At 34.2% G+C, this 25,314-nt stretch overlaps 2 protein-coding genes across 2 annotated transcripts; one reads left to right on the top strand and one right to left on the bottom strand.

Annotated features, from left to right (window-relative positions):
* Window positions 1-286: 286 nt before the first annotated feature.
* LOC129896456 (zinc finger protein VAR3, chloroplastic) lies at window positions 287-4,867 on the top strand. The gene is made up of 7 exons (XM_055972368.1): window positions 287-739; window positions 1,323-1,440; window positions 1,585-1,928; window positions 2,728-2,784; window positions 3,600-3,716; window positions 4,208-4,306; window positions 4,382-4,867. The coding sequence occupies exons 1-7, from the start codon at window positions 372-374 to the stop codon at window positions 4,497-4,499; spliced, it is 1,221 nt and encodes a 406-aa protein (XP_055828343.1). The 5' UTR covers window positions 287-371; the 3' UTR covers window positions 4,500-4,867.
* A 3,250-nt stretch (window positions 4,868-8,117) lies between these two features.
* LOC129894395 (ERAD-associated E3 ubiquitin-protein ligase component HRD3A) lies at window positions 8,118-14,718 on the bottom strand. The gene is made up of 7 exons (XM_055970069.1): window positions 14,655-14,718; window positions 13,890-14,570; window positions 12,927-13,415; window positions 12,369-12,584; window positions 10,549-10,872; window positions 10,096-10,338; window positions 8,118-8,655 (listed from the first exon to the last, which is right to left on the bottom strand). The coding sequence occupies exons 2-7, from the start codon at window positions 14,427-14,429 to the stop codon at window positions 8,434-8,436; spliced, it is 2,034 nt and encodes a 677-aa protein (XP_055826044.1). The 5' UTR covers window positions 14,430-14,570; window positions 14,655-14,718; the 3' UTR covers window positions 8,118-8,433.
* Between the last annotated feature and the right edge of the window lie 10,596 nt (window positions 14,719-25,314).

A 25,314-nucleotide genomic window follows, 5' to 3' on the forward strand; every position in this document is an offset into this window, starting at 1 on the left:
CATTGTCTATATCGCACCTAGCTCTCTTGTGGTTTTTATTATATGTGTATATATATGATTAGGTAGTAGTATTATTATTATCTTTAACATATACATTTTGAATAGATTGTTCCATTCATTAGACGAACACTTGTAAAAATAATTTTATTGTATTAAACACACATTAAAAAAAAATTAAGAGGAACGAAAGTGTTTATCTAATGAACTTTCAAGGACTGGAGATGGAAATACCTTTCCTGGTATTTTTTTTTCACCCCCTTAATTTTTCTCATTTGCTGCTACTGTCAGTGTCGTCCATGAAAATTAGTCAAATTTGAACTCCAAAACCCTATCAAAAACCCTCCTACTTTCTTCAAGGTTTTCTGAAAAAAATGTCAGCTTCTAGATTGTTCTTTCTCTTCGGACCTTCTATTGTTCGCAACTTTAACAAGCCTACGAATATCTCTTCTCCATTCTCTCCAATTCGCTTCACAAAGCCATTGTCTTCCCCTGTTGTACGTTTCCGCAGTTACAATTGTACCTCAGATACAATCGAGACAAATACAATCGAACCATTGGTCAGTCCTAGAAATCATCCATGGCCAGAATGGGTTGCTTTCGTGGACCGTTTGAAAAGCAAAGGATACATCAAAGAAAGTACGAGCATTAGTGAGGACGGCGATGGAAGTATTTATACGAATATGAATTTGTTGAAAGACGCGTGCCTTAACTTCTCTCGCGATCGTTCAGACATTTTCAAGTGAGAAAGCTCCTGCTTTTTGACATTTTAGCAGTTATAGTACACATTGTTCGTCAATGAAATTAAGTAAAAGGGAAAGGAAACATGTGTTAAATCTCGAAAGTTGCAAATTAAGATACTTGTAGTCTCAAAAATTAAGATACTCGTTGTCTCCCATTTGGCTAGATTTGCTAGTCCAAACTTGAAATTTTGAGTTTTTGAAGTTGTGTTACCACATACATTTTCATTGAAGAAAATTTGAAGTTTTGTTTTTTAGAAGTTAAGTTTCAGACCAGTTTTTAGGAACTTCATAATATCTGAAGATCAAATTTCATGGCCAAATAGATAGTTAAAGATAAATTTTCATAATATGATCCAAAATAAATTTCAAGAAGCTAGAACCAAAAGGAAAAAAGTGGATAATAATAATAATAAAGGCCAATGAAATAACCCATTTTACTGGGAAGATGTCTGTATTGGTTGTCAGAGGTTTTCTAAATGTTTGCTTCTCGAGGAAAGTCATAGACCTTAATATCTGCTGAGACTATGTATTGCAATTCCCACCTCACTTGAGATTATGAAAGAACTTGACTATACTTTGCAGAAAGTTGTCTACCCAAAATATGCAGAGAGTTGTGGAAAAGGGTTGTCCTAATCTATTCAGGAAGGTTGTTAACTCTGCGAAAAGGCTAAGGATGCATCTAAACCTCGATGAGGGAGAGGTGAGTTGTCTTTTAAATTATTAGATGTCCTTGCTTTTGAATTTCTTTTTTCTGGTCAAGTTAGATTGATTGCAGTTCAAGGGTCATTTGACTTCTCTCTGTGAACGTGTTCTTTGAGGTTTTACGTAAGGAACTTACTTGCAGGTATGTGGTGCGTGCAATCTCCGTGGATCATGTGATAGGGCTTACTTGATATTAAAGGAGTCTGAGGGTGTTGCACGTACAGTGGATATTGTGCGAGTCTTGCTTATTTATGCATTCGATTCTGCTGTTATATCAAGTGGAGCAATGCCTCCTGGTAGCGAGCTTATCGAAGTATCTGCAAGACAATTGCTCTCAGAGTTGGCTGAATTATGTGAGATGCCTGTTGATCCTGATCATCCAACACCTGCCCCCAAGGCTTCTCCAAGGAAGAAACAGTCTGTTGGCTCAAGAACAGATGGTCTGGAAGATGTTGAATTGAGAAGAAGAGATTCAACTGGTCTTGAGTAAGTTTTCTTGGAGGTTATAATGTTTCTTTTTCTTAAAAAGAAAATACTGGACTTCTTGCAAGGTATAAAAAAAGGGCAGCCCGGTGCACTAAAGCTTCCATTATACTTCTTGCAAGGTATAATGGAAATTATATGCATTGTTTTGATACCGTAACTTATATGCCTTTATATCAATGTTTTAAGAGTCCTTTTAATATACTATAACTTGTACGCCTCTTATTCTGGACTACAAAGGTGTAGGCAGGACAACATTAATTCTATCTAAACTTGATTAACCATAGCACACACCCAGTGTTGAAAATGTATGGGCTTTTATGCTTTTCCCGTAAATTTTCCCTCCATCCAGAAGCTCCAATTTCATCCAAGTATTTAAAAATGTGTGGGCTTTTATTATCTACTGTATCAAATTCGAACATTCATGGTATAACTGTTAACTAATACATGCAAAATGCGCTCATTCAGCTTAAACTCTAAGCGGCCAAGGATAAGGCGTAGTAAGTTGAGTAGTACTGTACTGATGTGGAGTCCAGATATGGTGGTTACCGTTACTATTGTGTTCAGGGGCTGCTCATATGATTTATTCACGCGAATAATCGAACTTCTGCCTTATCAAAAAAAAACAAAAGCACTTGTAAGAGGTTTTGAGTTTTGATTTGAAGATTTCATCTTTCCTATTTTATAATTTTTCTTGTTGCTTATTAGCTGAAATGCATTGGGATGGGATATTCATTTTTCAATGTTATATTCTAACATGAATATTTTGATGCTCACTGGAACGCACCATGCTTCTCTGTAGGGGTGAAATGCCTAAAAGAGATGTTGAAATGAAGCAAGGAGATTGGGTCTGTTCGCAGTAAGTTCTCATTTACTTTCGGCATTTCTGATACGTTGTCTGCATGTGTATTTGGGTGTTTTACCTGTATATTTGATATGCTCTCTATAATTCTATCAAGTATTATTAGGGACTTCGAAATCAAGCTTTCCATTGAATGAATGATCTAGAAGGACCCCCACCCCCACCCTGCATTTTTATTTTTTTGGGCATTTAGTAAGCTCTTCACCTGTTTACTGTGCTCCCCACCCTGCATTTTTATTTTTTGGGGCATTTAGTAAGCTCTTCATCTGTTTGCTGTGCTCCCACCAAATATATCTTCTTAGAGCATTCAGGCAACTAAATTCTCTTTCTTTTTTGAATGACGGAAATTTCAGTTGATACATCAGAAAGGGCTCAATGAGTTGACTTCTCTATGTGTTAGCTTTTATGTTTTTTCCCTAGGCAGTGGACTTTTTCTGATGCTAGTAAATGGATTTGAAAAAGAAAAAACACTTTTGATTTGCCTAACTGTGCTTATTACAAACAAATTGTGTTAGTCTTTCCACTGATTGAATTATCAGAGTCCTCATTTTCCTTTTCCCTTTTTTATTTGATTTGGCAACCTTCTTTTTGGCTGACCACCAAAACCTCCAGCCACTGCCATTCTCTGGGGCAATGGTAGTTTTTCCACTTTCTTGTCTCCTTTGGTGACTTGACCCCCCTACGTAATGGCTAAAGTCGAGGAGCTCTACCATTAGAGCAACCCTCCCTCGTCCTCTGTTTTTCTTCCTTTCTTTTAGTGTTACTTCCTTGTGCTCATGTTCCCGGCATGTACTGACATTGACTTGCTGCAGGTGCAACTTCATGAACTTCGCCCGCAATGCACAGTGCCTGCGATGCAAATCAAAAGCACCTAGTCGAGAAGCTCCTGTGGTTCGAGAAATGAAAAAGGGTGATTGGAATTGCCCACAGTAAGTTGAATCATATGATTTACCAGCTACTATATATCTCACAGTTAATCAAAAAAAAATCCTACAGTTATGAAGCATATCTGTTCTTAAAACCCCACTTGGCAGATTATATTGTTTCATAGATGATGACCCCACTATGGATATCAATAGTGCCATCTTTCTTTTATAATTCTAGTATGAGCTATTGAATTCACTGGCCTAGTATGAATATCACCGAGTACTAACAGCTTAAAAAGTGACTTTGAACTATACTTATCTTTTTCTTTATAAACTAACGTCATTTTGCTTTGTACATGCACGTATACCTCCTGCAATATCACATTGTACGCTTATGATGAGAAAACACTCACTCTTCTATAACTACGAACAATATAAGATGTTATTGTCCTGCACACGTTGTTGTCTTTATGGCCTTCCAACTCGGTTTCCCTTTTCATTTTCAGTGGTGTTAGTTCTCAATTCTTTTCATGTATTTTTCTGGGTCTCTGTAGATGTACCTTCATGAATTTTGCTAGCAATACCAAATGTTTACGCTGCCAAGAGAGGCGTCCCAAGAGACAGCTGAATCCTGGAGAATGGGAGTGCCCCTCGTGAGTAACTTTTGTTGATTCTGCATGTTTCTGTTTTGTGGATTCTACTCATCATACTTTTGGATTCTTGTACAGATGTGACTTCTTGAACTACAGAAGCAACATGGTCTGCAAGAAGTGCACTTGTGAACGTCCCAGAGACGCAAAGACACAGTCAAAATACGAGCAGCAACTTTGGACTATGCCATACTAATGTAGCTAAAGATCAACTCATACAATCGATCGAGGAAATCATCACAACAAAATATAGTTGACACAGTTTTTTGATGTGTCAGGTGAGTGGATATGGAAACGGGAATAACATATATGCATACATTTCTTCCTCCCGATGTTACTTTAGCAACTAAGAGATGTTTGTGAAGTTTTATTTCATTTTTTTCGTATAATAGTTTCTAATTATAACATGCTGTAGAATCTAATTAACAGTGTTTCATGGTCACATTTTATTATTTTTTGAAAGTGTAAGAGTATATGGAAATTAGCTGTAGCCTGTATGTGGGAGCATATCCAGGGTTTCCGGGGAGTTTTAACTTTTTACTTTACTCTGTTTCAGTTTGTTCACTTTGTCTTCGCGTGATGAGTTATTATATTTTTCTGAACTTGTGGTAAAAGAAAATGAGTAGATTAGAGGACACGTTCAATTGATAATACTAATAAAAAGAGAATCATATAAATACTTTCTGTGCCATCCAAAACGTCTTAAAGCTTTTGATTGAATAGAAATGAGCAACATAACTAGGACTGGTGAACTTTATGTAGCATATTTGTTGCACACAATTTTTTTTCTTTATTTCTTTATAACCATATGTTCGGGCCAACTTCTTTGACCAATAGGTCACACCCTTGGGTGCAGTGTTACATACAATCTGAATTTTTTTTCAATGTTAGTGATGGTTGGATTGACTTGTGCAGACCTCGCTTATTTCACTAGGTATTTTGGTTAACTATGTTCACCAAAACTTGACTCATCAAAAAAGATCACATGTTTTTCCTTGTAAGATAGCTCCTGAATTTGCCAAACAGATTGTCCAAATTTGACATTTTGTGAAGTTGGTATATAGGAGAGTAAACATAAGAGAATTTGTCACCATAAAGATTAGGCATAATACATTAAAGTATACTTTATCTAAATCTCATAGTAAAAAAGTCCAATTACAATTTATCCTTCATTTTTCTTAAATTACTCGATTTTTCTGATTTTTTCTCTGATTTTTGATACATTAGTGGTTCTTTTGATACATCACGTTTTGGGTGTATAATAATTAATGTTGTTGATTTATTTATTGATAGTAATGTAATTTAAGTTAGGATTAGTTGTTTCGATCAATTACCGTGCTAATTAAGGGAAATAATCCTTAAAAAAATGTAACAGTTATGAAGAGAAAGAAAAACTCAAAAAACAGAGCATAACTGCGAACAAGAAATTCAATTCAAAATTCGATTTTCATCAAGCGAATCGAGATGAATATCTTACTGATAAAACTTCAGACATAACAGCAAGAATATTGGACTAAAAAAGGACCATTGATGTATACCAGAACCAACTGTTGTACCATTCACAAGTGCAAGTCCTTCCTTAGGCTGCAACTCGAAAAATCCACCTATAACTCCAGCAATGCGGAACGCTTCCTCAGCATTAAGTTTCTCACCATTGGGTCCAACAGCCTTGGAATTAGGCCTACCAGTGAGCAAACCAGCAATGTAGGACAACGGGACAAGATCACCCGAGGTAGTGATCGTGCCACATAGAGGCAAACACGGGGTTATGTTGTTGTTAATCAACTTTGTAATTGCTTCTAAGATTTCAAATCAACAAGATGTATCACAAATATTAAAGCTTGATACATGAGAATCTGTTACAAAAACAACATATATCAGAATCATTAAATCTTGATACATAAACAAGATGTATCAGAATTATTAAATCTTGATACATGAGAATCTAATACATAAACTAGATGTATCAAAAGTAGTAAAACTTGATACATGAGAATCTGATACATAAACAGGTTGTATCAAAATCATTACATCTTGATACATGAGAATCTGATACATAAACAAGATGTATCAGAAGCACTAAAGTTTGATACATGAGATTATGATATATAAACAATATGTATGAGAAGCATTAAAGAATGGTACATGAGAATCTAATACATAAACAAGATGTATCAGAAGCAAACAAGTTTGATACATGAGAATATGATACAAAAACAAGATGTATCAGAAGCAGTAAGGCTTGATAAATGAGAATCTGATACATAAACAAGATGTATTAGAAGCAGTCAAGTTTGATATATAAGAATATGATACATAGACTTTCATCTTATATTCGAGTTTGATACATGAGAAAAACTTAAAAGTTTGCTAAATTGTTGAATAGCCAAAAAAAAATATTTACTATTGGTGCAAAACCATAATTGTACATTCTATTACTACAAAATTCAAAAAAAAAAACTACTCGACGTCCATTGGTTCTCCTTTGCTAGGAGAGATGAAATCTCTCTTAGGTTTTTTTGGATCGTCGTTTTCGCTAACATAACTATTCTTGGCCTTCCGACAATCATAATTCCACAATAGTGCGACATATCTTGAACGGAAGAATTCGGCATGTAGTGCAGTAGTTGGAATAGAAATTCCATCACTAAGATATTCAGCAAAAATAGCCAGGAAAATACCACAATCCCTGCAAAAAAAAGAATACACAACTTTTTAAAAAAATTGACATATAAATGATTTAAATACAACTTAAACTTATACATAAACTAAATCTATCTAAAGCAGTAAAGCTTGATACATAAGAATCTGATACATAAATAAGATGTATCAGAAGCAGTAAAGCTTGATACATAAGAATCTGATACATAAACAAGATGTATCAGAAGCAGTAAAGCTTGATACATAAGAATCTGATACATAAACAAGATGTATCAGAAACAGTAAAGCTTGATACATGAGAATCGATACAAAAACATGATGTATCGGAAGCATTAAAGCTTGATACATAAGAATCTGATACATAAATTAGATGTATTAGAAGTAGTGAATCTTCAGAAAAAACGATATTTAAAAAAAACACATATTAGATGAACTCATACCTTTGGAAGATTAGGGCGTGTTGTAACCCCTTCAATCTTTTTGTCTCCTTCTTTGGGTGCATGTTGAACTGGAGATTTCGACTTCAATTTCGCACGTAGCTTATCCAACTCTGCTGGATCGTTACGATGTTTGGATCTAACCTCGTCGTAACCTTTCCAAGATGAATCAGAACCCGATGAAACAAGAATTCTTTGAACCCTTCCTTAACTAAAATGTATGAAAATAGAGAGATAATGCAGTTGAGAATCAAAAGGAGATGATAGATTGTAACGTCTAACTCGTGTGAGTGATTTTAGGCAAGAAATTAGGATATGCTCAGTGAATTTCTTAAATTTTTGAATCTTGAAAATGGAGAGAGAACGAGAGAAAAGGATTTAGAGGAGAGAGAATGTTTTTCAGTTATGTATCCGGAAGATGAAGAGGCAAACTGAAAATAAAGAATTTTAATAATTTTTTTAAAGGGTTGAGACTTTTAGAAAATATGATAATAAAAGATGTGTATTTTGATAATTTTTCCATACATAAATGTATAAATGTGCTCGTCCAAAACTCTTTCTCACTACGTTTCAGAAAATATTTTCACATGACAATTAAGAACAATGAAGGAAATTCCCGTCTAGTAATTATACAAATATAAACAAGGGATCAAATAGTAGTTAAGAGGGGAAATGCTCCCACGAACTTTCCCATCCCCCAAACAAACGAGAGAAAATGGAGAAGGCGATATTTTTTTTTTACTGTATCTTAGAATGAGCAATATACTTAAATAAGCCACAACATGGATATAATAAAGTATCGAAATCTATACTAATGAGCAAAAGCCAAATCATGCTGTGACAATCCTCCACTACATCCTATTAGTCACTGTGTATGACAAATATATAACATTGCCCAAAACAAAAGGGCATCTCTCTATGAGCAAAACAAGAAAAAAATTTCTACATATTTTTCTTGCGAAAGAATTTTAACTCTTTTCACATGAAGAGAATACAAGAATGGAATCTATCTGGAATCTATCTGGAAACAGATTACCGGACTACAGGAACACCTTGCTCCCCAAGTTGATGAGGAAAGGCGACCTCTCCAGCAGCAGCAGCAACATGCCTACGCTGCCGCTCGCGTAGGTAAAGCACCGTTAGAAGGCATACAAAGAGGGTGAGAATTGTTGCATTTCCTTCTTCCATTAGGACATCCTCCACCCATGCTTCCACTTTGGGGTAAACTTCTGGTAAGGAATCAATTAAGTGAACCTACAAAAAAGAAAATAACCAAAAAAGGGCCCATATCAATCAGAATATCCATTAAAAAGGAACAAAAATATAATATTTCTACTATTTTTTTCTGTCAAACTTGAGGATCAGTTACGACAGCCCCTCAACTTCACAAGTAAGGAGCCAATAAAAGGGTTTTGCAATGAAAAGAGTTCAAATAGTACTCTTTTGACCTACTCTTATTACATATACTAGTAGAGCACAGAAGTCAAGCTCCACTGATGTTGGACTATATTCAGCTCGTCGGATTAATCTGATCTCAACTACTTTCGCCGTCTATCTGATCTCAACTACTTTCGCCGTCTTTGTACTCTCGGTGGTTTCTATTGAGTTTCTTCTAAATATGCTTCTTAAGTCCCTAATCTTGGCCAAATTTACAACCCTGTCCAGTTGCACATCATGTTTCTTTGTAACACCACAACCTTGAGGATATCTTTCCACATTGTTATTCCTCTGCTCACCATCTCCCACAACTTCCACTAAACGATCCAGACTACACCCTTGCTGCCAATTATGATAACTTTGGGGCTTTGACATGGCAACAACACTCTGTTTGAAGCATCTTAAGAGACCCATGGCACCCTTGAATACGTCAAACTAGAGTATTGTACGATGTTTTCACAAAGCTAACACTATCACTCCTCCAACTCAAGTGCTATTAAACTTCAAAATAAGTAGTTCTTCTTACCCTACAGTTTTTTAGGATTTGGATTGCCCTTTGTCTTTCCACTATAAATGGACTCCTGTATTACCATCAGTTCATCCACACTCATACACATACAAAACCCAATTAGGGTGATTATTAGGACCAACATTCCCCAGTAAGCTAATATGGTAAATGGACTGCATTTGATAGCTCCTGCAAACTCTGGTTCAGTTTCTTTTTTTGAGGAAGGTAACAAACTCTGGTTCAATATGACTCAAGGTTCTTTTATACTCGTAGAGAATCCAATCATATTCTGCAAATGCCAAAGGCAAGGTCCCTCTGACAATCAGAGAAGCCTCATATTTCAATACCCAAGAACTGGTGACCCCACAAGGCCAAAATCGGTTGTATAAAAGACGTATACCAAAAAGTAAGGAACCTACAAACATATATGGTTTTCAATGAAAGACACCCAATCCTCTATACAACCCGGAACTACGTAGTGTACCAAAACTAAATAAGGGATCGAAGACTACTCCCGAACTGTCCAAAACTCATTTCTACCCTTCAAAAGCCTCCTGTTTCCTTTTAGGACATGAACTGATTAGTCTTCTCTCTTTATCACAGTTTTGACCAGTGAAACAAGGGATCATCCAATAAATTTATGAGTGCGAAGTGGCTAGAGGTACTGAAACACAAAATGAACAATCAAGTATGTGTGTGCATGTGTACATGTATTTGTATGCAGTGAGAGAAATGGAGGAAATATTTACCAGGATGCCATTGGCGTAGTTTTTCCTTATCCACAAGCTTGCAAGGGCCAATGTTACAGGCAACTTTGCAGCATGATCAGCATCCAATGCTTGATCGTAATAACGCTTGGCAAGATGAAGATCAAAAGGTAGTCCCTGGCCATGCTCATACATGTAACCCAGATTAAACATAGCTTGAGCATTAGATTGTGATTTTGCATGCATATATGCCTCAGCTGCACGGTCATAGTCCCGCTCAGTACCCTATAAAAGGAAACAGATGAATAGTCTTCCATAACTTCATTAATGTGCAATTCAAGCCAAGGAAAGAAGAGATTACAATAAAGATAAACAACTTAAGGCTACTACTACTGGATGTAAGCTAACATACCCAACCATAGTAATATGTGAAGAGATTATTAGAATAACATAAAACAACTTGAAGCTACTTCTACTGACTGCAAAATAACATACCCGACCATAGTAATATGCATCTCCAATAAGCAACGCAGCATGTTCATTACCCTGCTCTGAAGCTTGCCACCACAAGGCATGCGAGCGTTGATGCCTCTCTTCATCACTGCAAATTCCAGATTCTCCCAAACACATGCTTCTTTCTCCATATTTGTCAAGGATCCATGCAGCATTACTTTGTGCAATCTCATAGCCTAACTCTGCCATTCTCGAATATAGAAGGAAAGCCCTGCCCACATCTCCTCTCAAATACGACTCTAGTGCCCATCTAGACAAAGAACTCCATGGTCCACGTTCTGCAACTAGTTTGTACAAGGAAGATGCCTGAAATAATGGATGGCATGTGAAAAGGGGGAAGGACCACAAAAAAGGAAAAATAAAAACACATCATCCTTTAAGGTTATTTTATGCAACTTAAGAAGATAAAACACTTAGAATTTATCACTGTGAACATAAATGCTTCGGCAATTATTATATCATGCTTCTCTCCTTTTTCTCAGTAGACTAGCTTAGTGTACACGTTTGGCACGTGTATCTCGCGTCAATCAATAGAACTATATACAAGAACGAAATTATTAAAAAATAGCAATTGACGTTAAAATAATGTTATATCTATGTAAATGATAAGAATTTCATATAGGAAGGTTTAAAAGTTACTTTAAAAAATGTGAACCTCTTTTTTAATATTTTTAATTCCTTTATTTATTTATTTTGTTTACTATAATTTAAGTAAGATTTATATAAGGTAAACATATTGATTTTGAAGTCTTAAATGTTAGAATTTTTAATATAGTTCAAATAAGAAGCATAATTGTTGTCAACTTTAAAGTACTTAATATTAGGAGTTCTTACCCATAACAAATAAGTAAGATTGATTACCTTTAATTAATTTCCAAGTCCTACATATTAGGATAATAATTAAATGACAATTATTTGAGGAAAATAGTAAATGGCAATTGTAGAATCTTTTAATAAACGGCAAAAGGTTCAATCAACATTTCTAAGGACCTTCATGCTTTTAAAGTAACATAGATAAAGGAGAATAACCTTGAAAGCTGTGTGAGTTCACGCCTTTACAAAATTTATACATGACTCTATACAAGGCTATCTCCATTCTCCTCTTTACTCAAAAAAAATGTAGAAAAGATATGACGGGATATTTCTCAGTAGAGAACAATTTACTCAGTACATTCCATTTTTTATGACAGTTTTGATAGGACATAGATTTTAAGAATTTACTTTAATTGTTCGTTATATTAGTAGTAGTAGTAGTAATAGTAGAAGAAGAAGAAAATATTAACATAAATGATAAATAGCTAGTTTCATATAGAAAGCCTCACATCAAAGTTTTAGATACTTGAGAGTTGAATGAAACAAGATTCTTGGAAGTTGTCATAGTTGTACCAAAACATTATTAGTATATTGATGTCAAATATTTTGGAAGGTCTAATAATGAGACGTGACATATAAATTGGATTGGAGACGATATATTGCCACTCCACTCTATCAAGCTATTCTCATCAAACTCTTCATGATAAATATATGGCTAAGAGACTCTACTTCGGGATTTGAAGCCAGTTTCTAAATAAGGTCATTTAGTACAACTAGACACGAAACAGAAGGCATACCCGTGTTGTTGTTTCTTTGGGACAAGTGCCATAAAGCAAACAAGTCTTGTGTGGTGTTGCAACTCAGGCAGAATATAAGAAAGATCAACTAACAACCAAGTTCATTCATGAGAAAGTAAAATATAAGATACTGATATAAGGTCGATAATCCCAGTAAATGTACAAGTAGATGACCAACTGCATTTGACTCACCAGAGGAACATTCTTCTTAAGACCTACACCAGTATGGAACATTTTTGCCAGTTGGTAAAATGCTTTTGGTTGACCAGCATCAAAAGCTGTTATAAAATATTTGGACGCTATTTTAACATCCCTCTTCACCCCAATTCCTTTAAGATACATTACACCGAGGTTGTAGAATCCACCAGCCTCTCCATTGTCTGCAGCCTTCTCAAAATACTCTTTGGCCTGCAGCAGAGAGCAACCAGTATGTCAACTGAATCCTAGACAACTTTTTCAATAGAGTCTATACCATGAATCTAACTAATGAAACTTAAACATAAAAGAGTATTCCTCTTTTTATGAGAAAAGTTAGTAATCTAAAAAGGTGATTCGATGCGAGCAGCAAGCACATGAAAATGAACAAACCAGTGAACTGAGAACAATATAGTGTTAAAAGCTAAAGGTAAACCCATGGATAGAGAAAAGGAGATCCAAGATTGCTCTATTATTTTTATGGGGAATTAAAGATGATAAAATCTCTGTGCATTTACCTTGTCCAAAAACAGCAATGAAAGAACAGAAGTTTACCTTAGTGTAGTTCTTTTCCACTCCATATCCTTTGACATAGAGATAGCCCAAACCATTGTAAGCAGAAAAAAGTTGTTGCTTGGATGCAAGAGTAAGCCACTCCAATGCTTTAGTAAAGTTCCTTTCAACTCCAGCTCCTCTTGCATATATTTCCCCAAGGAGTTCCATAGATCTCGCCTCACCCTTCTCCACTGCCTTCAGAAACCATGATAACGCCTTGGTGTGATCACGTCGTACTCCCCTTAATCCAAAGTAGTAGAAGATCCCAATTTTATACATTGCACCAGCATTCCCTTTTTGTGCCTGGTATTCCAAAATCTGGAAGTCCTCATCCTCCTCACCTCGCGACTTCCTCAAGGCTTCCTTATTTTCCTCTGCTCCACTGTGGATCCTCACTGGTTCAATCACAGGTGAGTCCTTTGATATCAGGAAACTGTTAATGGCTACCTCTGCCAATTCAGCATACAATTTCACAGCTTTATCATGCATCTGCGATTAAACAAACAATCAGCATAGATGAGAAAATATAATCTTTTCTATTAACTGCAACAAACGAATAGAACAACTCAGACTCAAAGCATAAGAATGTTATATAAATGCAATTTCATGTCTCCAATAGCAGAGCTCCAAATTCGCCAGAACTACAACCTAATAAACCTGCTCGTGCTTTGCTGACATCTCTTTTTTCTTTCTTATACATCACCTTGCAAACAAGAAACCAAACCCAACTATAAGATCTCTCAACACAAAATTCACAATCCTCCCCGAGGAAAACTACCACGTTTTTTCCCTTGATGACTAGGAACCAGAAACAATTTAGAGCTCTGTAGCTCACTATGCACCAGCAACATTAAATGTTTCAAAAGCGCAAAAGCAGTTTTTTTGCATATTACAGACAAAATGTGAGCATTCCTAAACGCTTATGATTCTCAGATTGATAAAAGTTGAGGAACAAAATCTCACCTCTTGGCGAGAATACGTATAAGCAAGTGCCATTTTGGATTGCATATTGCCGCTTTCGGCAGCAAAATGGTGGTACAGAAAAGACTTAGATTTGCTCCTCTCTCTTCCAATCCCCATTCCATACAGAAAGCCCAAAATGGACTGCGCGTGGGGATGGCCAGCCGAGGCAGCCGCTTCGATCTCAGTCGCCGCCTCCTCCATCGCCCTTTCATCGCCTCTACTGTATGCCTTGACTATCTTACTGACCGAAGAGTAGTATGCGCCTTCATGTTCAAGGTGAATTTGCGGCGCAGTAGTGGGCTCGAAAATGGGGCTCCATGAGCCCGGATCAAGCATATAATCCGGCTTGGCTTCGGAGTCAATAAAATCATCGAATCCAGAATCCGACGGGTCATCAAAGAGGTTTGTAGAATCAGCGGCTGCTTCTTTGAGGTCTTCCTGAGAGAGGACGAGCACCATTTGGCGGCCGAGTGTAGAAATTGGGAGAAGAGTGAGGCATAGGAGAACGAATGCTATCTTTGAGGTTTTTCGATTTCTCATCTCCTTATAGAATTTTGATCCTTAATGGAGGCCGGTGATGTTCGTCGGCTGTCGTTCGTTAGCTTCCGGTGAAAGAGTCGAAGACGACGGGAACGTAGAGCTCTTATCGTGTGTTTCAATTGACACGTCAGTGGTCGTCACCTGAACCATTAAGAACATGCCACGTCATTGTAATCTTGAAGAAATAAGATTAAAGGAAAGAAATAAAAGAGAAAATTCTTTTACCTTAAGAAAGTAGAATTATGGGATGAATTGTTTTCAATCAAATTAAATACGTCATTTTGATTCATTTTTGCACCTCTTGTGTTCTCACCTTATCAAAGCACATGAATGTTTAATAAAATAGCTTACAATATAAAGTAGTCATATGGCATTGCAAATTGAATTTTTCTCTAAATTTCTTTCCCAAATTAATTTAAACACCATTGATAGCTATTAAACCTTATTGGAGTATAACCGAGTTAACACTATAGTATTTTTTGAATTTCGATTCACTATAACAAAACGAGTATTTTGTCAAGTCATCATTAATCATCAGACTTGTCATTTTCTTTTTCTATCTTCTTCGTTATTGCAATGGTACACAGTAAATTATCATCATCGACGTTTGATTTTTATGATAGTAATGATAGAAAGATATAAAAGTGAAGACAAAGAAGATCATTGTAAGCCACCATTTTATCAAGCGAAAATATATTTTTCAACAATAATTGCAGAATAATGATTATTAGCCATGGTTGCTTCACCCATCGGAGGAGAAAAGCTTCATGTGCTCATAAATATATTTATATAATTTCAAGGATAAAGAAATAAAATAAAATAATGATTATTTTCTTAAAATTACTGTAATAATAGCATAAAACAGTGCATTGATTCGTATTTTCCATTTCTAAATGAAGTTCACTGTCATTTTTTTATTTGGCGAAGAAGATTTATGGAAATAGGAGAAGTAGGTGAAGCTGGGAGGAAGTTTTTCTTCTATTTTTATAAAAGAATAGTCCTTTTTCATATTTATTTTTATAATTTATGACATTTAACACTTGACAATTCAAATTTGGGGCGTGAAAAACACTTACTATTTTTCTTATAATTTAGATTGATCGAAAAAGAAGATTATAGTATTACTTTCAAGTTGTTCAAGGGGGGTATATGACTGCCCCCCCAAAGTTTGTCCCCTTTTACAAACATGTACTAGTTTAGGGTATACTTATTATATTTTCTCTCAAATTAACTGTCATAAAAATTAGAAAAAATTATGGAACTAGGCAAAAATTTCAACTTAATTACGGAAAACAACTATAGTTTAAAAATATTTTAAAAAATTACTATATGTTGGTTTTATAGCAAATTATATATTTATAATTATACTCCTAAAATACATCCTATTTTCATTCCCTTTCAACCCATTCTCTCTCTCTCTTCCTTACTACTTCTCTCTTATTTCTCGCTTCTCTCTCTCCTTTCCTTCTAATTTGTTTTACTTTCTCTCTCTTATTTCTCACTTTTCTCTCCTTTTATTTTAATTTCTTTTCAATATTCCAATTAGATTTTTAAGAATTAAAAATCACAATTTCATTAAATTCGGTAGCTTTCTTTCGTGTATGTATTCATCGAGGTAATCTCAGCATTATTTAATTTTGTTTTGTATTTTCATATTTATTCATATCGTACTCTCAATCTTTTGTATTTTATTTTTGCATTATGTATCTTTGCGTTTAATATTGCTATTCATTTTTGTTTCCGAAAATATTGATGCAATGTTCATTTTCAATTTATGCATGTTAATTATACTTATTGTCGCCATTTGATTTGTATTTTCATAACAAAATAACATTTGTATTCATTTAAGCATTAGTATTCTTGTTTATTCAAAGTGATTAAACAACTAGTTTGGTATTCAAAGTAAAAATGTAACCAGTTGTATTTTACATGTTATTTTTAAATCACAATTTGTACTTGTATTCAAATTCAATGTATATTGTGTAGTATTCTAATTAAGCAAAATGTATACATTTGTGTTCAAACTATATTTTTTTGTGTGTTATATTGAAATTCATTAAGGAGAAATTTTCAGAACTAATTGTATGTATATTGAATTCAAGATAGCTTTTGTAGGTTGTATTTCAGTTAAGCATGAATGTATTTGTCTTCAAATTCAATCAATAATTGTATTATATTCATATTTTATCTTCAGCTTCATACAGTTGAATCTCAAATCTATATCAATTTGTTTAGAAACTTATTTGACTAAATCTTTATATGTTGCATGCTCCTTCAACATAATCGTCTCGATCGTGTAATCAATGTAAGAATTATTTTGGTTCCATCTTCCAGAGTGCATGATCAGAAACCTAATGCTTCCCATTCTGCATCAAATTAAATGTATCATTATTTCAAGTTATACTAATATATTTTATATTCTAAACTTAATTGCAAATAGACATTTTGTATCACATACCAATTTGTATGCTAAATTTTTCATCTATTATCACCTTACATCGCACATAAAACATTTTTGTATTCCAGCCTTACACTTTATATTCCACAACAATTTGTATAAAAAAATTCATTTGAATTAAAAAATAACATGTATCCTCAACTTACTTGTATTATAAGTATATTTGTATTATAATACATTCTTTGTATCTAAGATTTATTTGTATCTCAAATTTACTTGTATTCTAAAATTATTTGTATTATAATTATATTTTTTTAGTTCAGTCTCAAATTTATATTTTATTCTTATTTTGTATTACATTAGTTAAACTACATAAGTGAATTCACCACCAACGATATCAAAGTTGTATTTAAATTCATCTACATAAAAATACGTTTCTTTTTGTATTCCGAACTTAACTCACCACCAAAGAATCAAAATTGTATCCAAATTCAAATTTATATAATGTACACGTTTGTATTCAAATCTTTCAACATTATTTATACAATTCGAATGATATATCAAAATTATATTCGTAACTTATTCGGCATATAAATCTCACAATTATGTAATCCAAATTATTACAAATAGAAAATATAAATGATGTATAAAAACAGATTCAACAACTATTGGGAATTTAAATTATAATATATTTGGATCGAAATAGGGAGTCATTTACCTAAACAGTTTTGGTTCATTTAACTGTAATGACCCTCAAGGTCATTTTTTTGGGAATTTTTGTAAAATGACCATTTTATCCATCCCTTTAGATGCCTCAAGTCATTTTTAATTGTTACCGGGTGTTGATTTTTAGAAAATCTTATAAAAAGTTAAGTCTTTGGAAATTTTGAGTTTCATAAGCTTTAAGTATTAAAAAGTGGTATTTGGGGTCAATCGGAGCTACGGGTCTTGGAATGGAATTTTCTCGATTCCAGCAACTCCGAAATGTCGAAATTGGCTTAGGAGACTTTACGGAATCAGTTTTGGAGTTGTAACAAAGTTTTGAGACCTTGAGTTGAGAAATTGAGGAATTTTAAGCTAAAATTTAACTTTGGTCAACTTTTGGAGTTCCGATGCTCGGAATGGAATTCCGACGACTCCGTTGGATTTGGGAGATGGTTTTTGGTCTAGAAGAAGTGTTGGTTGAATTTTTAGAGGTTCCGAGTCCATTTTGGTATTTTGAAGGCCTAAGTTAGTTTAGTTGCGACTTTTTGAGTTTTGGATCAACGAGATCTCGAATTCAAATTCTGATGGTTTCATCAGCTCCGAAATGACCAAATTAGGCTAGTAGCACTATTGGAATGACTATCGAGGCAATGGATACGAGTTTGGGGCCATTTGACGCTTTTGACTTTGAAACTTAGCTTATGGTTAACTTTGGTCAACATTCTTGGAAAACGCGCTCGAATGAAAATTTTGACAGTGCGGTTAGTTTCGAAATATTGATTTTGATCTAGAACGACCCTTCGTTCATTTTTCAAGGCTTCCGGACTAATATCGAGACTCGTTGGGGAATGAGACTTAAAATGACTTTTGGGTGTGGGATCTACTTTTTATTAAAATGATCTCGTATGGGAATTCTGAATACGCCATTGAGTCCAGAACATCGAATTTAGTGTGTTAGCATATTCATTTTATTTTTATCGGGTTCCGAACAAATTCCAAAAGTTCGTTCGGAGACTTTAAATTGTGGCAAAAATCAGAAAATCTGCAGCAAGAGTGCAGATTTTTTTTTTCAAATTTTCTCCTCAATTTTGAACCCTCATTTCTTGAGTTCTAGAGCTCCAAATTGGGTGATTCAAAAGGAAATATTGTGAGGTTTTTCGTGGAGAACGCATTGGAGACATTGAAAACTGATTTGGAGTATTCGATTCAGGTAAAAATCGTAATTTTATTTGCAGCAGTATTCATTTTCGGAATGGATTTTTGAAGAACTTTGACAAGTTATATTTTGACCAATATAAATCCGATTTTGGTGATTCAAGGGTCTAAATTCAATAGAATTTCGTGAGGAATCTCGGGGTAATCTCATAAACGCTAGGAGAAGCTTCGTTTGAGGTAAAAATACGTTTTTAGTTACTGATTTAGTCATTTTCGGAATGAAATTTTATGGAATTTTGAAAAAGTGTATCTTGGTCAATATAACTCCGTTTTGAGTGATTCTTGAGGCTAGATTGTTGGATTTTTCGCAAGAATCATCATAGTACAATTTGTTTGGGTTGAAAGAGTCTCGTATTTTCAAAATCTACTGATTTCGATGCTGCCATTTTTGGTCCTTTAGTTCGAATTTATGAGTTTTGGTTGTTTGATCATCTTGTGTAATTTTCCACCCCGAATTGTATTATAAATCTGATTTTTGAGCTTGGGGTGACGTTTAGAAACTATTTTGGGGGTCAAATCTGGAATTTCGTATGTGAGTCCTACAATTTCCGTTTTAGACCCCAAAATTGGTCCGTCTCCAAAAATTATGAAATTAGTGTCTAAACGACCGTATCGACGTTGTGGTTCTATTTTTGATAGCTTGGCAGCGTTCCGAGGCCGTTTAAAAGGGAAAAGCTCTAGCACAGTGATTTAGAGCCCGCGTGTTTGGCCTACAGGTAGGCTACGGTTTACCTATCTTTAGATTGAGCTGGAATGTGTGAAAGTATGTTGAAATAGTTGGAATTTGGGTTGGGTAGTTTGATTGTATATCTTAAGTGGTAGAAATCATGTTTTAGGCTTATTATCGGGTTTTCGGATATTTAGAAGCATGTGTATCGTGTCGTTATTTGTTAGTATTATAAGGAGAGTTGAATGAGCATGTTATTGATACTGTGGGGTATGTTGGCCTTAGTATAGGATGTAAACTTGCTTTAGATGTCTCGGCGTCGTTCCGATGGACTTAGATCCTTGTAGAATGGTGTAGCGGGCTAGTGTCTGGTACTTTGGCCTTAGCTAGGCGTTACTCTTGCTCTTAAAAATACCATCATTCATAACTCGGTATAATCGTGACTTTCGTGATGCATCGGCAACACTAAAATTCGTGATCGTTGACTTTGGCTCCGATTTTAGTTTTGGCGGCCTATTAGTTAATTCATTGGGAAGGAAATTCTCGGTACTATTATTTTTTTTATTGGAAAGGATAATATTCGGCACCATAGGATAAAATATCTGTGAGCATCCGAGTACCCAGTCCCGGCCTCTATTCTGAATTATCGGGGAGCATCCGGGTACCCAGCCCCGGCCTCCGCCGACTTGCTAGTATGACGAGCATCTGGGTATCCAGTACTGGCCTCGATCATATCGATGTGTTACGGCGAGCATCCGGGTACCCAGTCCCGGCCTTAACCGCACTTATGTATTATGGCAAGCATCCGGGTACCCAGTCCCTGTCTTGACCACTTTGAACATTCGGGTGAGCCTCTGGGTCCCAGTCCCAGCCTCGACCCCTAAGTCACCACTAGATCGATTGACTCTTAGAGATTCTGGGTTTGGAAATGATATAGTACTTCGGCTCCTAACATCGCAGATTCTTGGTTCCTAGCCTTGGTAGTTGTAGCTATTCTGTGTACTCGGCGGGCTTATGGGGGGTCATCCGAGTTTTTATTTAACTTGCGCACAAGTGTCCTGGTTGGGCTTATGGGGGCCCAGTTGGGTGTAGTTAGCTGTAGTTTTCATAGGTAGTACTCGTTTCCCTTTTAATGCTTATGTTGACTCCTATTTAGGCTATTCTTCTTTTTCATATTGTTTTTACCTTTTTTGCTCAGTCGGCCTATGATGCCTACTGGGTACCTGTTGTCTTGGTACTCATACTACACTTTGCATCTACTTTCGTGATGCAGGATCGAGCACCAGCTATCGTTGTGGATAAATCGAGCCTATTGCAGTCAACTTCGGAGACTAGGGTGAGTACTTGGCGTTTTTAGATCATTTCTGTCTCCTTCAGCATGGATGACCCGTCTTTTGCCTTCTGAGACTAGCCAGTTGTTTTATATCTTTTCGGTCCACTTTTGGAACTTGTACTCGTATTTTCTGTTGTAGCAGCTCTATACTTGTGACTTCCAGGTTCTGGGAGGGATCTTTAGTTGTTTAAAACATGTTTTGATTTACTTCCGCTTACTCATTCTGTTTACTTTTATAATTCGATGCTCTTATATAGTTTTTGCCCTCAAACACATTACTTGAAGTTCCGGGTTGACGGTTTGGCTTACCTACTAGAGGGTTATAGTAGGTGCCATCATGACCTAAGAAATTGGGTCGTGACATTAACAACTGCGATGTCTCCAAAACGAGTCTTGTTTTGTACGAGTATGGTGGAAGAACAATTATGAACTGCTCCAAATTTCCTTGCAAGATGTGTCAACGTTTTGAATTTTTTTAGAAAAACAAACTAAGAAAATTGATAAGTTTTTGAATTGGGTTTCAGAAAGACGAGAGAGAATGAGGAATAAAGAGTCCTGTAAGTAACAGGAATAATTAGGGAGTAAATTATAGGAAGTTACCAAATATAATCTGAAATTTAATACATTCAGTTATTTGGTATTTTTTTTTGTATGCAACATGAGAAAAAAATCACAATTTGAAGGTATAGCAAATAAAGGTATAACTATTAACTGCGATTTGCAAATATTGAAAGTATAGCTATGGAGTCCTATTTAAGACTTTAAATTTGCTATTTGTAGAAAATTTACCTTTTAAAATGATCTATGATATACCATTTCGAACCATCCAATTTAATTCTCTCAAAAAAATTATATGCTCTCAATTGCTATTATAACCCCAGATTTTGACGATCACAAATAGTATTGAATATGATTTTAAAAGCTAATTCTTTTTGTGCTTAGAAATTGTTTTAGCACTAAAGAGCTAATGTGGTGCTCTGAAATCGAGCTATTGATGTGGAAATATAGTTTATATATATGCAAAAAAAAAAAAATTGAAATAGAAAGTCTATGCAAGTGAGTCTCGAAAATAATTAATTTGAATATAAATATTGAAGAAGACGACAATAGCGACGTTAAAGCAATAATAATGTTATTGAAAATTTATGCTACTAAGTACAAATGAATTGGAATATAACAATTACTATAATACTGATTATTCAATATTCCTTTAACTCATTAATTGATATACATTTCTTTGATTCATTAAACTTAACTTAGTAATTCACAAATTAACACGTTAGTTGTTGATTTACCTCAAATCAACTTTTTGTTTATTTTTAATTTCAATTTGTTAAAAGTAAAGACTAAATACTAAAAGTGAATTAGTATCACAAGAAAAAATCAAGAAAAAGGAGAAATAATAGAGAGAAACTGAGATAGGAAACTTGTTTCCCTTAGTTATGTTTGTGTTTTCTATCCAATTACAATGGGCATTCATAAAATTATTTAGAACACTCCACCTTGGATGCCCATATAAAATAAAAGTTTTATTGAAAGAACAAGTATATATAGTTATTTAATACATATTGATTGTTGTCTCATTAAAAACCTTACAAAAAAAATTTAGTGAGACAAAACCTCGTAAGAAAAAAAGAGTACAATGTGTATTAACTCTCCTTGATGAGAACATCAATTCAAAAACTTGAATCTTCGCATTCCAAGTTTGTGTACTATCTTCTTGAAAGTTGCAGTTGGTAAAGACTTGATGAATAAATTTGCCACATTTTTACTTGAACGAATTTGTTACACGTTGATATCACTATTCTTCTAGAGCTTATATGTGTAGAAAAGCTTTGGCGAAATGTGTTTCGTTCTATCTCCTTTTATGAATCCTCCCTTTAGTTGTGCTATGTATGTTGCATTATCTTCATATATAATTATGGCTGTTTTGTCATATTTCAAACCACATTTTTCTCGAATGAGATGTATCATGGATCTCAACCACACATTCTCGACTTGCTTCATGAATAGTTATTATCTCAATATGATTTGATGTAGTGGCCACGATAGACTGCTTTGTAGATCTCCAAGATATTTCTAAGCAATGATCTTGTTATCAACTGCAGCCTTTTAATTAATGACTTGGCAAGGCCATTTTGAATATGAGCATAAGCTACATGATGTTTTACTCTTATCCCAATCGATGAACAATAATTATTAAATGTTTGGGATCAAAACTCTGCAACGTTATCAAAGAGAATTGTTCAACTCTGATTATCGTGAAACTGTGCCCATAATTATATAATTTGTGCCAACAATTTTGTAAATGCCAAATTGTGATATGACAACAAGCACACATGAGACCATCTACAAAAAACATCTATTAGGGCCATAAAGTATCTAAACGATCCACTATGTGGGTGAATAAGTCCACGAAATCTCTATGTATACTTTTTCAGAACACAGGAGACTCAATCCCAACTTTTGTTGGTGACAGTCTCACAATTAACTTGCCTTGATAATTAGCAGTACAAGAAAATTCACCATTTGAAAGAATCTTCAAGTTCTTTAATGGGTGACATTTGAATTTTTTATAATTCGTCTCATCATTATAGATCCAGGATGTTCCAGACGATCGTGCCATAGTCCAAAAATATTGAAATTAAAAACTTCTGATTTACTATAGAATGCGCCTCAATTGCACTAATCTTTGTCCAATATAATCCAGAATATAAGGTTAGAAACTTTTCTATAACATATGTCTAGCCCGGGACATTTTTGGTTATACCAAGATATTCAAGATCTATTTCATCAAATGTCATGATATGATAACCATTTTCACGGATATCTTTAAAATTCAACATGTTTCTCTGAGACTGAGGAGAAAACATAACATTATTTATTATGAGTTTAGTTCCTTTGGACAAAATTATAATGACTCTTCTGAATCCCTCAATCAAATTAGCACTATCAAAAATCGTAGTGACATTTATACTACCCGTACTTAAATGAGAAAAATATTTTTCATTTTTGAATATCGTATGCATTGTACCAAAATTAATCAAACAAATATTTTCATAATTGTTTTGAGAATTATTCATATCTTCAAAAAAAATGAAATAGATTTTTATTTATTTATTTCAAAGTAAGTTAGCTAATATAATAATATATAAAAATGATGATGATTATTTATGTGGATATAAAAACTTTTATCTAGTCATCATAACAAGCTTAAAGTCTCGATTAATTTTTATCACAATAATATATATAAAATAAGGACTCACTTTTATTGCAATAAAAAGAATTAAATAAATTAAATAATAGAGAAAAATAGTAGTAACAAATGAGTGCCACATTTTGCTAAATCATGTCTAAAGAAAAATGGAGGAGGCAAATCTTATTAAGAAAGTGATAAATAAAGTGGAGCAGTAATTTTATCAGAAAAATGATAAATAAAGTGGAGGGAACAAATCTTATCAAAAAATTTCAATAAAGTGGAGGGGACAAATTTTATCAAAAAGTTTTCATTATCATAAAAAATTTTCATTATCATTAAAAAAAAACTCATTATCATAAAAATATTTCTATTATCATAAAAAATTCCCATTATCATAAAAAGATTTCCATTATCATAAAAAATTCCCATTATCATAAAGAGATTTTCATTATCATAAAAAAATTCCCATTATTATTAGTCGAAATATGTTACTTTAGCATTATTTTTATGTCCATTATTGAAGGTAAGTTAGTAGTAATGCATGATTTTCGGTCATAAAATTAGTTTTTTATCCTTTTTTCTTAGTGATGTCTGGTAAAGCTCTACCAAATATTCGGAAGTATGACAATCACGTTCATAGTGACTCCTTCACCACATCGAAAGCAGTTTGTTCTAACTGTTTCATATTTCTCATCTTTTTCTTTTCCCTTTTTATATTGATTTTTCTTTGGTGAATGATTAATACCAGGAAAAGAATTCATTCTTGGTCATAATTACGGCAATGGTCATGTCCATGACTAGGACCACAAACTCCTTCATGTCTAGCATGGTGGGCGTACACCTTATTCTCTTTAGAAAATGGTGTAGATCAGTAGGTCAATTCTCATGATTTTTCATCAACAAATCATTAATTTGTTCATCCACGAGAAAATGAGAAATCAGTTCAGAATACTTTTTTGAAATTTTTCTCTCGATATTGCTGCTGAGGAGCACATTTGAGACGTGAAATGTGGAGATTTTTTTTATTATTATATCAACATCATTAACCGTATGTCCATATAATTTCAATTGAGAAGTAATTCTGAATATAACAGAATTATATTCATGAATAGACTAAAAGTCTTGTAACCTTAAATGCATCCAATCATATTGTTCCTTTGGATGTATGACAATTTTCAAGTAGTCATATCTTCCTTTCAAGTTATTCCACAAAACAAGTGGATTTTTTACATTGAGATATTCAATTTTTTAAAATTTCAAGAATATTATTGGTCTAGCGCAATCTTGTTTTGATGCTTTATTTTTAATTTTAATGGTGTCTCCAAAACCCATTGAATCCAATAATATAGTGTCTTTGGATGTATGGCT

The sequence above is a fragment of the Solanum dulcamara genome, chromosome 7 (genome assembly GCF_947179165.1).
Source record: "Solanum dulcamara chromosome 7, daSolDulc1.2, whole genome shotgun sequence".
Taxonomy (NCBI): domain Eukaryota; kingdom Viridiplantae; phylum Streptophyta; class Magnoliopsida; order Solanales; family Solanaceae; genus Solanum; species Solanum dulcamara.

Excerpts from the sequence above, each read along its gene's own strand:
- LOC129894395 (XM_055970069.1), bottom strand. The coding sequence starts at position 14,429 with ATGAGAAATCGAAAAACCTCAAAGATAGCATTCGTTCTCCTATGCCTC. Across the intron at positions 10,873-12,368 it reads TTAAGAAGAATGTTCCTCTG|GCATCTTCCTTGTACAAACT; the intron begins GTGAGTCAAATG and ends CCATTATTTCAG. Across the intron at positions 10,339-10,548 it reads ATGCATATTACTATGGTCGG|GGTACTGAGCGGGACTATGA; the intron begins GTATGTTATTTT and ends TTCCTTTTATAG.
- LOC129896456 (XM_055972368.1), top strand. The coding sequence starts at position 372 with ATGTCAGCTTCTAGATTGTTCTTTCTCTTCGGACCTTCTATTGTTCGC. Across the intron at positions 1,441-1,584 it reads TAAACCTCGATGAGGGAGAG|GTATGTGGTGCGTGCAATCT; the intron begins GTGAGTTGTCTT and ends ACTTACTTGCAG. Across the intron at positions 3,717-4,207 it reads GGTGATTGGAATTGCCCACA|ATGTACCTTCATGAATTTTG; the intron begins GTAAGTTGAATC and ends GGGTCTCTGTAG.